This window comes from Pollicipes pollicipes, unplaced genomic scaffold, assembly GCF_011947565.3.
Source record: "Pollicipes pollicipes isolate AB1234 unplaced genomic scaffold, Ppol_2.1 Scaffold_4881;HRSCAF=5763_pilon_pilon_pilon, whole genome shotgun sequence".
NCBI lineage: Eukaryota > Metazoa > Arthropoda > Thecostraca > Pollicipedomorpha > Pollicipedidae > Pollicipes > Pollicipes pollicipes.
Genome location: NW_023596576.1, coordinates 33,324,922 through 33,341,273, shown reverse-complemented (window position 1 = coordinate 33,341,273; position 16,352 = coordinate 33,324,922). Strand labels below are relative to the sequence as shown.

The 16,352-nt window shown below is 59.6% G+C and overlaps 1 protein-coding gene across 1 annotated transcript in view; it reads left to right on the top strand.

Moving 5' to 3' along the window:
- Positions 1-16,352, top strand: part of LOC119100277 (laminin subunit gamma-1) — a 52,506-nt gene that overhangs the window by 10,244 nt on the left and 25,910 nt on the right. Inside the window, exons 2-7 of the mRNA XM_037223384.1 lie at positions 1,277-1,416; positions 1,961-2,082; positions 8,210-8,327; positions 9,925-10,235; positions 10,586-10,768; positions 12,128-12,227. Of these exons, the coding sequence (XP_037079279.1) occupies positions 1,277-1,416; positions 1,961-2,082; positions 8,210-8,327; positions 9,925-10,235; positions 10,586-10,768; positions 12,128-12,227 (974 nt within the window). The remainder of the gene's footprint in view (positions 1-1,276; positions 1,417-1,960; positions 2,083-8,209; positions 8,328-9,924; positions 10,236-10,585; positions 10,769-12,127; positions 12,228-16,352) is intronic.

The following is a 16,352-nucleotide window of genomic DNA, read 5'->3' as shown; positions in this document are numbered from 1 at the left end:
TGTCCGAAGTGTGTACATATGTATACCAGAGCTGTGTTTCACTGCTGTCCGAAGTGTGTACATATGTATAACAGAGCCGTGTTTCACTCCTGTCCGAAGTGTGTACATATGTATACCAGAGCCGTGTTTCACTCCTGTCCGAAGTGTGTACGTGTGCGCATTCGTATCACGCAGCTGCATCATTCTGCGACGTGCTCATGGAGCCTTGCTACATTTCGTAGTAAACTATCAGGGAGACCTCTTCCGACGGGAAGATCAGGGAGACCTCTTCCAACGAACTACACTAGATCAACGCAGCGCTTCTCTCTGCGCTTTGTTGCTCGGGGTGCTTGAGAAGAATCCATGTAATAAAGTTACCTTTCACTAGGTGCTCAGCTACGAGGTGTGGTTGCGCTGTGTTTGGTGGCGTGTTTGGTCACGTGACGCGATAATTGAACTCGTCTGAACGTAAGTGCACGGCTTAGGAGCTGCCCCCCCCCCGCCTTGCTGTTGGGGGTTGTGCTCCAGTGCAGCACATTAAAGCTCAACCATTCGTAGTAGCTGAAGTGGCGCCGCCCCAGCCCAAGCTGCTACGCACATACATGCATTGAGGTTGGGGATGGTTGTGAGATGGCCTGCATCTTCCCTGGCTGGGATTCGAACCCGCGATGTGTGGTGCAGAAGAACTGCTGCTACCCCACTGCACGGTCAGGCCTCCGTGCTTCCTGGGGACCGTGGTCGGGCGCTGTGTGTGAGGTCAGCCGCGTAATGGTGCGCTCCGTTCGCTGAGCCCACCAACTCCCGAGGTAACTGCGCGATGTGATCGTTCCGTAAGCGATATGCTCATGTGGGGGATCGATTGGTAATCCTGATCGGTTGATCCTGTGGACGGCGTGTTCAAAGGGGTGATTGGACCGTGCTCCCTCATGCAGTGCGTTCATTAGGGTGGTGTGATTATGCTTTCTTGCTCTGTTCTCCCAGCTGGCTAATGTACTCAGTCCCCCTACCCCAGACGGCAGGCGCAACTGCTTAATATGAACAGTCCTTTGGCATTGTGTTCAGCTGGGCAACGTGCTCAGTCTCCTGTGAGCGGCTCACCTGGGTGGCGCAGCCTCTCTTCGGTGCATGTTCCACGGTGCATGTATGTCTCCTGTGGTGTGTGGTCAACACGACCATGCTGCGTTTGGCGACACGTTCGGCCACGATCTGCCACCACTCTCCCCCGGGTACCGCGCTGAGTGGCGTTCTGTTCTGAGCTCTGAGAGAGCGCTGAGCTGGGTTCTGTTCTGCCCTGCAGCGATGTCAGCCGGTGTTCATGAACGCGGCGTTCGGCCGGCGCGTGCACGCCACGAACACGTGCGGCCAGGACCGGTCCACCAACTTCTGCGGCATCACCGATAAGGTGTGCGATGTCTGCGCAGCCGGCGACCCGTACAGGTGAGGGTGGATCAGCTGGGCGACCGCCGTTGGCTGCCGCGCGGGCCGAGTGCACGACTGCCAGGTTGCGCGTCCTGTCCACCGATGTCAGCGGCTGTTTTGCGGCCCGCCCGCCAGCCTCTGTCAACTTGCGTGGGAGGGCACGTGCTTGCTTGCGTGTTTTCGTGAGGGTCTGCGAGCTTCTGCGTGACTTGCGGTTTTTTGCTGCCTTTGTCTTAGTCATCATCGTAGATCAAGTCATGGTTATAAAGTTGCTGTTTTTCGGGGCTGGAACTAGATTCTGGGCTTAAAATAGGTTATGCATGTTAATGTATACCCCGCCGATTTCTCTTCCTCCATGTTCATTCAGCTATTAACTACACTGCCTTTCACACGGAACAGTGTGTGTACGCGAAGCGCGTGATTGGTCCCCAGCTTCACAGCATGACTCCCAATCCCGGCAGCCAGAGGCGTGTGCTGCCACCCTGCCGCCCTCACCTCCCTAACACGGCGACCACGACTCCGCCGCCGGCCCGGCATCGACTCGGCACGCCTCCCTCCGCAGGAAACACCCGCCCACGTTCCTCACCGACTACAACAACTTTGAGAACGAGACCTGGTGGCAGTCGGACACCATGATGGAGGACATCCAGTACCCGAACCAGGTCAACCTGACGCTGGAGCTGGGTGAGTGCTGGAGTTCGCCGGCGGCCGGCGCCGCCGCCCATCAGCCCGCCTACGCTGCGATTATCGGTCGCCGCCGCCGGCCTGATCTCTATTGTCCCCGCACTTTATGGACGCCCCGGCTGATTAAATTCCCGTCCGGCTGGGTGGTATTTTCGGCGGCGGCGGTGGCGGCGGCCGACGTGCTCGGGCGATGGGCCGAGCGGGTGTTCGCGCTAATCAGTGCCGGCAGCCGCCGTCGCCTCCCGCCGCGCGACCCGCGCTGCAGGGACGAGCACGGCGGGTGGCCGGTGACCGAGCCGACGTCGGCGCACCGACAGCCGCGCGGTGACCTGCGGCGCGAGGGAGGCGGGCGCAGACCGCTGACAGCTGTATGGCAGCGGGCCGTGGTGCCGTCACAGGCGGTGTGTGCCGCTCCGTCGGAGGCCGACGTCGCCAGCCTCGGACCTCGCGTGACCCACACCTCCGCGCACTCGTGACGTCACTGTCTGACCCGCCTCTCGGCACGGCCGTATCCATCGAAGGCCGACGTCGTCAGCCTCGGACCTTGCGTGACCCACACCTCCGTGCACTCGTGACGTCACTGTCTGACCCGCCTCTCGGCACGGCTGTATCCGTCGCTCGGTGGGTCCTCATGGGAGTGGGCTCCAGTGCAGGCTCCAGCCGCGCCGTCGCACCCTGCCGTTCCCACGCGGCTCGTGCCGGAGCCCGCGTCACGTGACGCTGTGTACGCCGCCGACCGGGCCGCGGCGGCCGGACAATGCGCCAGATCTGTGTCAGCCGCACAGGCTCGTGCCGCTATTGTCCTCAAAGGGGTCCTGCCGGCCGCGCCGCTAGCCGGCGTGCAGACGGACGTCCGCCGCCAGCAGACCTGTCAGGGCGAGCCGCAGCCTCGCGGCGGCGCGGCGGTCTGCGGCGGAGAGCTGTCTGCGCCGCCGCCCGGCCCGGTCCGAGCCACGGCTGCCATCCGTTCGGCTTCCTCCCGCGGCGCGCCTGGTTATCACCACTTCCTGGTCGCCGCCCGTCCACGTGCGGCCCGGCCCGGTCGCCAGGCCCGTCACCGCGTCCGCCGCCGAGCCGGCCTCAGCGCCGCCGACGCCGGTCTCGCCGGACGCGGCCGGGCTGGGTCGCGCGTCTCTCGCGGCGCTCGCCAGACTCGGCCGGGCCGGGTCGCGCGTCTCTCGCGGCGCTCGCCAGATTCGGCCGGGCCGGGTCGCGCGTCTCTCGCGGCGCTCGCCGGACTCGGCCGGGTCGGGTCGCGCGTCTCTCGCGGCGCTCGCCGGCCGCTTGCTCCCACGCCCCTTATCAGCCGCGCCGCCTCATCCTGCCGCCGCTGACGGCTTTACCGCGCTTTTATCGGCTCATTCCTTACGCGGATGCCGGCTGGTTAGCGCCGGCGTCGCGTCATCGGCGTCGGACAGCGGCGGCGGCGGCGCACTCTCTCCGGCTCGCGCGCGGCGCGTGGCGGCGGCAGGAGCGGCGGGGACGGGCCGGGAGCGTCGGCAGCGCCTCGGGCCGCCGGGCTGGCGCACACCGCAGTTGGACCGCAAAGGTGGCCGGCCTCATTAGCTAGTCGGTCGCCAGATAGCGTCCGTATCGGCGTATCGGGCGCCGTATTTTAGCCGGTGTTGCCGGCGTGTGTTTGAGGAGGCGGCGGCAGTTGCGGCGCGTCGGCTGTTTTTGTCCGGGAGGCTCCCGCTGGGCGAGCCGTCGCCCGGCCGACCAGCTGCCCTGAAGAGTCTGGTCTCGGCCCGGCTCCGCGGAAGTCGCCGCGCAGAAGTCGGGCCCGATCTATCGCCGCTGCCGGGCGGTGCCGGGGACTCCTGATTGCGGCCGCTTTGTTCCTAGGGCCGTTCATCAGTCGGGGTGTATGGCACGACGCCGCGGCGCGGCCGCCGTCCTTCGGCCGACAGCCGGCCTGAAGGGGCCGCTCGGAAACAGTCTGCTCATTATCCACCGACCCTTTGAGTGGCGATCGGCGGTTCTCGCCACCGGGACGCCCGCGTGGGTGCTGCGGGGAGTGTGACGAGTCCGCGGCGTCCGCCGTGCCAAAGCGGAGTGGCACCGCCGCCGGCGGCTGCTGGCTTCCGTCAGGACGGAGCGCCTGGTGCAGCTGGCGGCGCGCGTGGTCACCGCTCCAGCCGGCCAGCTGCGGCCCGGCGCGGCCCTGTTTATGTTCGGAGCCGTCTGGTTCGTTTTGTGACAGACGTGTCCGGCGGAGCGGCCCAGGCAAGAGTCCCCTGGCCGTCGGGCGGCCAGACCCGCCGCGCGGTTTCGTCAGACGGCCGGCTTGCACGGCCCATGCGTGCTGGGCCAAATGACCGCCAGGCGGCTGCAAGTCCATTACTGCGGCGGCTAATCTCAGTGGCTACAGCGATAACGATTGGGCAGAGGTGCTCAGCGCCGGCCGCTCGCCTGGCTGCTGGAAGGAGCCGCCTGCCGTCATTCCAGCGTCGCCTGCTGACTCGTGACTTCACAAGTCCCGCGGCCCACCTGTTTCCGCCTTGGGAGGGTGACGTGACGCACACCGCCTCCGACTGTCTGGCGGCTCGGTCTCGTCCCGTTGTTGTCCGCAGCTGCGGCCAGTCACTGCCGCCTGCGTGCCGGATGTGCAGCGGTCTACAGCTGGTGGTCATCTGCCCGGGCACGCGGGCGTGGCTTTCCAGCGGCGCTCGACGTCTGTCCGGCTCCGCGCCGCCGCCAGCGCGGACGACCGCTCGCTGCTGCAGCGCTCGGCCGGCCGCGGCGGGAGTCCGCCCGGCCTGTCACGAGCGGCCCGTGATGACGGGATGACTGGCTCAGCGGTCGGCAGACGCCGTAATGGGCCGCAAAAACGGCGCGGCCGACCCGCCAAACGGCCCCTGAATGCCACGCTGTCCAGACGGCGGCCAGATGAAGGCAGCCGTCAGCGCGCCGCGAAATGGCCTGTCATGCCCCGGCCTCCCGCCCCTTCCCCCCGGTCAGCACTGCCCGGACTTCTGCCCGGCCGCAGTTTCCTGTCCGTGCTACAGGCCCCTGTCCGTGCCGTGGCACCCTGTTCCTGTCCGCGTCCCTGCCGCTGTGGGAGCTCCGCGCCTAATGTCCGTGCCACAGTGTCCAACTCTCTATTCGTGCTCAGTGGGCACACCCACGCGCCATCCGCACCCCAGTCGACTGTACGGGGGGGGGGGGGGGAGGGGAGGCGGCAGGACACAGCCCCGTTGTGTGCCACCCTCCGCGCCCAGTGAACTGCGTCGTAAGACACGACGGCACTCACGCGACCGGTGGTGCCGAGATGTGCACTGTACAGGCATGCGCCTGACAATGAACGCTCGGAACCACAGAGTGCATGCATGTTTGTGAGTAGCTTTTAACCCCGCCTGTTTATTACGAATGCTCCTCGGAAACCCTGCGCTGGAGAGGCGCAACTTTTTGAGGTGCTGATAACGGCGACGTCGTTTCGTGGTGCACCGCCACACGACTTTGAATGTGCAATTAACTCTGAAATGAGGAGGGGTACTCTACTATCAACTTGCGATAGGTCTGCTTTTTGCTCTCAGTGGTAAAGGACTCCACAGTGATTTAATGCATCTGTCGTGCCTTTTGGTCGTAGGGCGCTTCTTCGTGTCATGCTGATGTCATTGGCCCTGACATCCGTCGTATTCAGAGCAGGATGTCGATGTGGTGTCTAATATCCGCGAGGAATATACATAGTCGACTCCTCCACAAACCACATCATCTCTGAGCATGGCCCAGACGTTGGTCCTTGATGTTTTTGAGGCGTCGTGAAGTCACGTCCTGCCACCACTCCGTCACACGGGGCTGATAGGTCAACAGAGAATGCCTGCGGCTGGAAATGTCACCCGTGTGCGGTCAGGAATGAAGGGATCACAAGACCGCTCAAGGTTGGCTTTCCTGAGACAAGACTGCACAACAGAAGAGCCGCCTTGGTTGTTGACTGCGCAAGGGTCGACAACCGCTTGATTTTTGGACCGATTCTAAAGAATGAAAGTTATTTTTACCATGGTTGACAATGTGGCCAGAGTTCCCTCTTCCTGACTACGTGAATGATACTATGATGATACTAGATGACTAACACATCGTTAGCACAATCCCCGAGCAATGCGACTGAAATGTTCAGCCCGATCATTGTCAGTGATGCACAAGGGCGAAGCCAACGGTAGTTTTAAAGGGGGCGTTCCCCCTCCCTCCGCACACCCTTGAGGACCTCAGGCGCTCCCGGGCCAACCGGAGGCGCTCAAAGGACGCCTATATCTGTGTTTTATGAACGCTTATCTTGACAAATTAAAATGCGACTAATGTGGCCGGTGGCCGGCAGCATGAATGGGCTTTCCGCTAGGTTGACAGTGGAGTCCAAGGTACCGATCAACATGCCCTTGCTGGTCTCAAATGGGGCAACTGCGTAAATGGATTGTGGTTAGATCCGTTAACTGTGGTTAGATCAGAGGCGCGACTTGGATGCTCTGGAAGCAAAACTGTGACCGCCTGTGTTACGGGTCCTTCTGACAAACGTTGCCCCCCCCCCATCTTGCGAAATCCTCGATAGGCGCCTGAAAATGCGACGGCCTTAACCCCCGCCTGCTCGACGCGTGAACCCCCTGATACGCTTAATCATTTCCCCTCGCTATCCATCTGTTGGCCTGAACCATCCGGCTCTTGTTCCCATCCGCTCCGCGCTGTCCGATCCCTCGCTGAGGACGCGACGGCGGGGCCGTCCGCGCCAGCTCGCCCCGTGGCGGACCCGTGGCGGCCACATCCTGCGGCAGCCGGCGGCCGACAGTGGTGACCTCACAGCCTGCTCTGGCCGGCAGCGGCCGCGGCGGCTACGGCGGCGGCTCCGGCGGTGCTCTGGTCCGTCTCAGCGCCGGCTGCCGAGCCGCGGCCCGTCGACCGCGCCGTGTGACGCGTGTCACAGGGCAGCGTCTGGCCGCCGGGACCCGGACCCAGGACCGGCCACAGGACCGGCCACAGGACCGGCCACAGGACCGGCCACAGGACGCGGCCCCGGACCGGCCACAGGACCGGCCACAGGACGCGGCCCCGGAACCCGGCCCCTGGACCGGCCACAGGACCCGCTGACGGGCTCTGACCGCGCCGTCGCTCCCGGCCCAAGGCGCTGGCCGACACGTCCGGGTGGTCCGCCAGCCGGTCCGTGCAGCGTCGGACCGCGAAGCGCCCTCTGGCGCACCAGCGGCCGGCGCCGTCACGACCAGCGGCCAGCGCGGCCCTAATTGCCGCCGTCGGCCGGGGCGGGCGGCGCGCCGTCCGATGCTATCTGCGACTCGTGAGCGGCGGCGCGGGCGGCCACCGGCGCCCGCTGTCGGCCGGAACCGGCGGCGGCCGGGCCGGAACCGCGGCGCCGGGCGGGCGCCCCCGCTATCGGCGTCGCCCGGCGACGGCGGCACATCTGCAGCGCCGGATACGAACGCGCCGCGCCGCGGGCGACGGCCTGGGGCGCGCTGACTGGGCCGGTGGGACGCCGGTCGGCCAGGCTGAGCCGCGAGATGAGCTGAGGGGCCGAGGCCGGGGCTGGAGCGGTGACGGATTGACGAATTGATGTGATTTGTGGCGTCACATCGGGCCAGTAGCCTGAGTGGCGGATGAAGAAAGGGGCTGATTGGCTGACGGTCTGACCAGGTCTTCACGCCGACGAGATTGACTGAGTTGTCGGTGCTGACGTGCGCCACTTCGCCGGGTCCTTGCGTAGAGGCCAAACATTGCCTGTAGTCGGTTTGGCCGGCGATGCTGAAGGCCAGCGGGTGACGTCACTACGCGCGTTTCCGTGTCGTCGGTGCCGTCGGGACCGGCGGGTCCGCGGCCACCGGCTGACCACAGCCCGTGGGGATACCCCGCTCCCCGGTCCCCGGACCGTGGTACCCGCCGTGTCACTCTGACGGACCTGACAGGCCACTATCGGCCGGCACGCGCGCTCTCATACCGCCGCGGCGCGCCTTTGAAGGATGGGAGAGACCAGGGCCTCCCGTCGACATGTTGTGGTCGGGACTGAGGGGCTACGAAGTGCATAGTTGCTGTCTGGTTTGGACGTGAGCCGCGATTGTTGTTCAAACAGACTCGTGTGCGCGACTGATACTCGGAAGTGAGTGTGTCATGCTGATACCATTGTTCGCAGGGAAGGCTTTTGATATCACATACGTTCAGCTAAAGTTCAAGTCGCCGAGGCCGGAGAGTTTTGCCATTTACAAGAAGTCTGCGGCAGGCGAAGAATGGGAGCCGTACCAGTACTACAGGTACCGTGAGCGTTACCCCAGGACTGGGATCCGTACCAGTACTACAGGTACCGTGAACCCTGCCCCAGGACTGGGAGCCGTACCCGTACTACAGGTACCGTGAGCGCCGCCCCAGGACTGGGGCCGTACCCGTACTACAGGTACCGTGGGCGCCGCCCAGGACTGGGGGCCGTACCTGTACTACAGGTACCATGAACGCTGCCCCAGGACTGGGGGCCGTACCCGTACTACAGGTACCGTGGGCGCCGCCTCAGGACTGGGGCCGTACCCGTACTACAGGTACCGTGGGCGCCGCCTCAGGACTGGGGCCGTACCCGTACTACAGGTACCGTGGGCGCCGCCCAGGACTGGGGGCCGTACCTGTACTACAGGTACCATGAACGCTGCCCCAGGACTGGGGGCCGTACCCGTACTACAGGTACCGTGGGCGCCGCCTCAGGACTGGGGCCGTACCCGTACTACAGGTACCGTGAGCGCCGCCCCGGGCTCCCACACGGCCCGCTGATCCAGCCACACACTGCAGTCTGGGATTGTTCGTGTGACTGTGATATGATTCGTGATGGGCCACCGTCTACGCGCCGGACATTAGCTCACTTGGTCGGTGCTGTCGGTGGCGATCTGTGTCGACTGGAAAGTCGCTTCTTGGTGTCCTGGGACCATGGCTGTAGTAATCACGTCGCGGGCGGTTGACTCATCCGAGGTTGGTAGCTTGGTGGAGTTAAGTCTGAACTTGGGACAACAATGACCATAAAATGATTGAATGAATGAAATAATTCAATAAATGAATGAGCGAATGCATGGACGAGTGAATAAATGGATGAGTGAGTCAGTGAATGAATGAATGGATGAAGAAATGAACGAAATGTGGAAAACGCGGCAAGAAGAGTGCGCTTGGGCTGGGTTGATTAAATACCTATTAAGGGCTCATTTTCGAAGCTCCATATCATGGCATATAATGTGTCTTTATCGTCGGTGCAACTTAAGATCACTGTCACACACACATATTGTGCTACACATAGCTGGCGATGCATGCTAAATGAGGAACCGAGCGATCAGCAGTTGATCACAAGCACCGATATTTGACTGCATGAACAAGGCCCGCTCAGCATTCTGAGCTAGGGCCCATCGCTTAAGAACCGCACCTTAATCCGTACTCTAACTGTTCGGGCTCGTCCACTTCAGGCATCTCCGCCCCAATAACCGTGGTTTCCAACACGCTGGTGATTGAGAGGCATACGATCGGTCCAGCCGTGATCAGCTAACTGATGACGTGTCACAGTGTGCCGGTCTGTGTGCTGTGGAGCCGTCAGGCTGACCTGACCTGACATGCTCAGTCCCACTGCGGGGACGCACACGGGTTGTCGACCTGACCGGACCTGGCATGACATTATAACCCCTGCAGCTCCTCCTACCGGGATACGTCCGGCCTGTCGGACCCGATTTGACCCGATCCGACCCGACCTGACCCGACCCGACCCGACCCGGCCTGACCAGGCGCTACCATCCCTGCAGCTCGTCGTACCGGGATACGTAATGCCTTTGGGACCCGATCTGACCTGACCCGACATAACCTGACCTGACATTACCATCCCTGCAGCTCCTCCTGCCGGGACACATATGGCCTGCCGGACCTGGTGTATCTGCCGGAGGGGAACGAGGACCGAGCCGTGTGCACCAGCGAGTTCTCCGACATCTCGCCGCTGACAGACGGCTCGGTGGCGTTCGCTACGCTCGAGGGACGGCCGGGAGCATTGCAGTTCGACTACAACCGCCAGCTGCAGCAGTGGGTCACCGCCACCGCCATACGCATCACGCTGAACCGGCTGAACACGTTCGGAGACGAGGTGTTCCGCGACCCGCGCGTCTTGCAGTCATACTACTACGCCATCTCCGACCTCGCCATCGGAGGTGAGTGGGCGGCTGGCGCGCCGCCCCGCAAGAGGCCGGCGAGCTGCCGGGGTCAGGCGGGCAGGCTGGGCGTGATGGGGAGTCCCAGCGCTTCCAGGGCGTTGTGTTGAGTGCACTTTAGAATGAACAGCGGCCTTGTTGGTCGAGGAAGCCGCCTCACCATGTGATAATCATGTGGCTCACCATGAATGTGCATGCCCAGTTAGGCCAAGTGCCTCAGGTGGCAAACTCAGTCGGGTATACGCCACCGGGTATCGGGTGCTCACCAAAAGTGTCTGGCCACGTCTGCCCTCGGGCTACTGCGGCGCGCCGGCCGTGCTGACACCACCCCGCGCGCGGCCTGCCGCCAGGCACGTGCAAGTGTAACGGCCACGCGTCCAACTGCGTGCCGAGCTCGAGCGAGTCGGGCGAGGAGCGGCTCGTGTGCCAGTGCCAGCACAACACGGCCGGCGCCGACTGCGAGCGCTGCCTGCCCTTCTACAACGACGTGCCGTGGCAGCGCGCCACGCCCGACGACCCCAGCGAGTGCAAGGGTCAGTGGGCGGCGGCGCTGGACGCCGCGAGGCGTCCGGCGGCAGGCACGGACCTGTGGCAAGGCAGGGGTGGTGTACTCGAAGGTGCGCCCTGTTGGAGGATTGAAGGGTGGAGAATCGAGCGGAAGTTCGCTGACAGTTCAAGTCCTCTGTCACCAGTTTGAAGAAACGTTTTCTTTGATCGGTGGCGTGATGTGACGCGGTAACTCAGCACGCTCGTTTACACGCGCTCGGGCGGGGGGGGGCAATTGACGCTTCCTAAGGTTTTCCGGAATGATTTCCGAACGGCGTGGCGAAGCCGCGCCAAATTTGGTAGTCGGCAACTATTTATAACGGGTCGTTTGGTGTCAAAAATTTAGATGTATCTCGTAAGGTCGCTGACCCGCGGCATGTCAAAGTCAAGCCTTGAATCCAGTGAAGACAGTTTCTAGGGAATCGTTTAGTCTGATGCAACAAAAGTGTGTTAGACGAAGCGATACATTTCTGAGATATTTTCGTAGGCAACACAGCAATTGAATAAGCAAAGTTCCTTGACATAGGGTCAGGCACGAAGGGCAGATGAAGGTCAAAACCACTCTGTTTTATTGCTTGAGGGCTTGTTGTGTGGAGTAGTTCCTGATGCGCATTGCGAGTTTATCGGTAACAGGAACCACATTAGAATCCTCCATGGACCTCTTAAAGGTCATAATAGATCACTGACCTAAAATGACCCAAGTGGACATTTTGTTTCGGGAACATACTACTTAGCGTAGCCTTTGTCGCTTATTCAAATGATAACTCAAAGCAGGCTTGTACAAATTTGGTCACCATGACCTTCGAAAGGTTGAACAAGGTAACTGACCTTAAATGAGCATAAGACCGTTTGCTTAGAGCAAGTACCTAGGTTCTGGGGCACTTTGGACACCAGCCTAGAGTTTGACCTTGTTTGACCTTATTTGGCCTGAAGGGTATGACCTAGGAACCTCAAACTTTAACCCAAGTGAGTTCACGTATAGGCCAACACACCCTGTGAATTCGGTGTCCTTGGCTGTCTCAGTTTCTGAGATCGTAGTGGGGTCAAACTGACGCCGCCGCCTGAGCGGGGGGTATCTAACCGGCCACCCGTGCGCGTGTTAAGGCTGCATTTGGTGGTCACAGGTGCGTTGAGGTGTGCTAGAGTTAAGATGTTTCCGAAATCAGTCCGTTTTCCATGTCCAGTGCAAATAAAGCGAAGTGATGACGTTTGCCGCGAAGACCGGAAGCATTTGCATCCCTCCGGATTGTAAATATCCCACATACGAGGTCGTTCTTACAATCGCTGGCAACCAAACGCTGTTTTCAACATGAGAACACGTCACTGATAGTTGTCGGTTTTCGCAGCATGCAACTGCAACGGCTACTCGAACCGATGCTTCTTCGACAAGGAGCTGTTCGACCAGACGGGCCACGGCGGCCACTGCACCGACTGCGTGGCCAACCGGTGAGCTGCACCTGTCGAGCATGAGCGGGTGGGCGGTGCGGCGGACAGGATGCTGATAGCTCCTGCCGACAGACGGACAGTGAGGGCAATCCGGACAGGGTTAGCCGTTAGAGGTCTCTGCGTGTCAAAGCCTTCAGGGGCGTCATTGCAGACCATGTCATCTGCTCGTATTACTGTCGGTCATATGTGAGAATATTAAAGCAACGCATTAATGGGGTACAAACTCCGCAGAGATGCGCCTCATGATCGCATGCTTACTTTAAAAGCGGCACTGGGAAACGCCTTAATTCGAAGCCCGTTGACAAACCCTATGTCTAACAAATGAGATACAACTAGCTCTTTAAGTACGTACGTATGCGCACAGATCTCTCTTGAAGGATGCCGTTGCGTGTTTGTTCCATGTTGTTATCACGCGCCCTTCCAGATCATCGATCTGTTATTCAAGCTTTCATAGAAGGCCTAGCAGTGACTGGCGCGGGCTCTCAACAGAGCGGTAATGCGGTGGGGCAGTGATACTATGACGCTGTGGAAGCAGTACTGATTCAAGTGCACGGGCAGGCTGGAGGGTTCATTTTTGGAGGTTTCGACACACAGAGTTATCTGCAAGCTGCCGTGCTGGATTTCCCCCGACATTGTACGCCTGCTGGCCAGGTTGATGGGTGCGCAAGTCAGGGGATTGAAGGCTGCTGCTGCGTGCAAGCTACAATGACGCGATAATCTAATGCATTAGAAAACCAACAAGGAATGACTAACAACACCTGAATCTTGAATGGATGGCGTGGATGGCGAGCTGGTGCGAGCTATGTATCCTATAAGATGGGAAGAAGACGAGGTGGACGAGTCACACAATCAGGCAGACAGATCGTGAGGCGGACCAGCTCTGGACGCTAGTGCCTGTCGCGCCGATGAGCGCGGCGCAGATCTAGACCGCGCCGGCTAATGCGTCAGTCGAATGATAGCCTACAAGACTCCGCTGCGCCCACCGGGTGACCATATTTCGGGGTTATAAGAAGCCCACCCAGCCATCTGTTTAATATGGTTAGACGGGTCATGATAAACTATGATAGTGTGCAGGGCTGGCGATCGCTCACGGAAAATAGGGTGCCCAAGATCTAGGGGCCGGAGCCATTGAGGCCCAGTTAGGCAAAAAACCCGCTTCCACCCCCCCCCCCCCCGCCACAGTCTCAGAACACCGCGGTTTTAAGCCACTTTATTTTGAGAGTGCCCCACTGAACTCGATTTTGAAACAAAATTACTGGAGCTCTTTATGAGCAACGAGCGCGCGCGCCCCACAGTAGCTGGAAACCTGTTTCACCTTTTTACTTCCCGAAGGTGCACGCAATTTTGACTCAAGCTTAAGGATTTTCGCATTTGGAACGATTACCCGATATGTGATTAAACCAATTTATCCCGACCGAATAAATACCGAGCCCATCCTACTCTATTACCCTTTCCACACAAAACCTCAACTCGTCTTTCGTTGCACATTTTAACACGCCGAAGGAGCGCATTTTTGTGTTACTTCAGCGCGCTGTCGCCGCTTAGCCTGCCTGATAGCCTGGCACGTGGTTCATATTTGCTACATTTTGCCTGCCTTCCGTCAGCGCAACCCTGCCTAAAATATTACTGGGATCCATTTTTGTTTTGGTGTCAGTTTATACAGCCAAGACAAGCCGAGCACCTCTGCACTTCCTTGAGCATCAGGATAATCAGATTGGAATTGGGTCGTCTACGGGTATTATTAACATTCTTGACAAAACTCAGAGGAAGTCACCAGTACTTTTCCGCACCTAACATGCGTGAGAATGTAGGGTAGATCATGTGTATCAGCAGCAACTTTTCAAAAAGCAAAATTCCGTCCAAAATTATTTAGACTAGAGTTGAATGGTCGACGAGTATCATTAGCATTTTCAAGAGACTCGAAACACGTCAGTGTTTCATGTGATTGTACCCGGATTCTCCTGGTCAATCTAGGGCTCCGATCTGGTTATTATCATGCCTTTCAGCACAGCAGGGCTACCTTAAGTTTAATTTTGACGACAAAGCGTCGTGTTTCATTTTTCATTCAATTGGGCCATTTTGCTTTGCGCCGTGCGCCCGAAAAGAGCCTTCCTATGGAACCACCGGACCCACCGGACCTCCGGTTCGGACCTCCCCCGCACCCCACTTTGGACTCCTCGGTGCCCCAGGTTCAAGACGAACGGCCCATGAGGTTGTCTGGGGCCAGGCGGGTTCCGGGGCCCTACGAGACATCCAGCCACGTCCTGAGCGTCAAGTGAGCCCCTGAACAGTCATGTAGGTATATCAGCTGCCGATGGGTGCTTTGATGAACAGAATGGTCCATCACTATCTAGACAGGTCCCTGAGCAGGAAGAGAGGCAGTGGTTGGAGCGGCTCACGAGCAGTCAGAAGGTCTCATGAGGAACCAGGGCCTCGTAGCAGCCCTTGTCTCGCTCCTCGTGGAAGCGGTAGGGGCGACCAAGAGCGCTCTTGGCCTTGGTTAAGGGCGCTTGGCTTGAGCGCATGACAGGACTCCGAGAGTCCAGAGGATCGCGAGTTCACAGCTAAGTAACTCTGGCGACCAAACAGGTCGCTGCACGGGCCAGTGGGCCCTCAGTAGCCAGATGAACACTTAGGCAGCCAGAAGGGTCCCTGAGCAATTAGACGTACCCATTGGGGACCAGAGGGTCCCCGGGCGGTTAGTGAAGCTCCTGAACTGTCACCGCAAATGCCGCCGGCCAAGAACTCGTCACTGGCCACAGGGGTCATCTGTGGACCAAAGGGCCCCAAGGGGCTAAAACGGCGCATGAACGACCTTGGGCACACTGCGGTCCCCAGGGGCGTATCCAGTCTAGGTGAGGAGATGCGCAGGGTTGGCAGAAGCGCCCCCTGATGGCGAAAGCCCCAGCCCCTAAACGCAAATAAACGGATGTAGGCCCACCTGAATCCGAGGGGACACGAGTTTCTTTGTTTAGTTATTGCTTTCCTTTTCAATTTAAATAAGCTAAAATTCATCGGAAGATGCAATTTCCTTTTGTATTTTGAAGTCAATAAACTGAAGAAACCAGGCGTTCAAATGACCGCATGGAATAAAACGCTGGCGGTATCCATGCTACAATGGCTCATTGGACTTTTTCTAAAACGATAGCACTCAGCGACTTGGTCAGTGGCCAGGAAGTCCTCACTGAGCGGTCAGAGGGGGCCCACGAGTTTGATGCGGCTGACTGGGCAGCCGATGCCACAATGGCATCTTCTGAGAGCCTTGCCTGTTTGCTGCAAACACGCGTTGACGCGCGGACCAGTGACCGAACTACACGCGTAGGGTTTAACCTGCGCCCCGGCGATGTGCACGGCGGCAGAACAGAGGTCCTTCGCATGCCGAGCGGCCTCTCTCATTGATGAGCTGCCTGTGAATGTCCGACGACTGAACTGAACAAGTTTTAAGCGCGCTGTCAGGTCCTGTTCTATGCTAGGGTAGTCTCATTCTGTTCATGCGTGGATCCGTTTATGCGTTTTTATCTCGTATCACTTTCTGTTGTTTTTTCCACGTGCTGCTTTATCTCTGAGACTGATGACACGTAATAGCCACGTATGTATGTGAGGTGTCAGCTGATGCCAAATAATTAACTTCTGTGCGGCAATTTCTTTGCGTTTCTCACTCAACACGTCCTTTTTTGTCTCACCGCGCGAGCCGAAAAAAACCCTCCCATGGGTCCCCGGACACCACCATCAAACAGCTAGACCCTAATAGAGCCTTTGGCCAAGACTAGGTGGCTCAGTACATTTTTCGATTGCGGACTAGAGGGCTTTTCCGTCCCATTCCGGGTTGCCTACCGACCACCGCTCTGGCAACGCGTGGGCCTGGGGCCCATGGTGGATCCGAGGGCCCTCAGAAGAATACTGATACATTGGTCCCCTCCCTGACGCCGAGGACCCTCTAACCAGGATGCTTGACACTGGATGAATGCAAGGCCCCTTACTGACATGAAAAGGCCTTTGATCCCAACTAGGCGTAGCTAGTTTGATAAATGACACAGGGACCCCAGCTCGGCGTATTTGGGCCCTAGATGAAACAGATGGAGTGCCCCTGTCGGGCCTCCTGAGCGACACGGGACTTTCCATTGC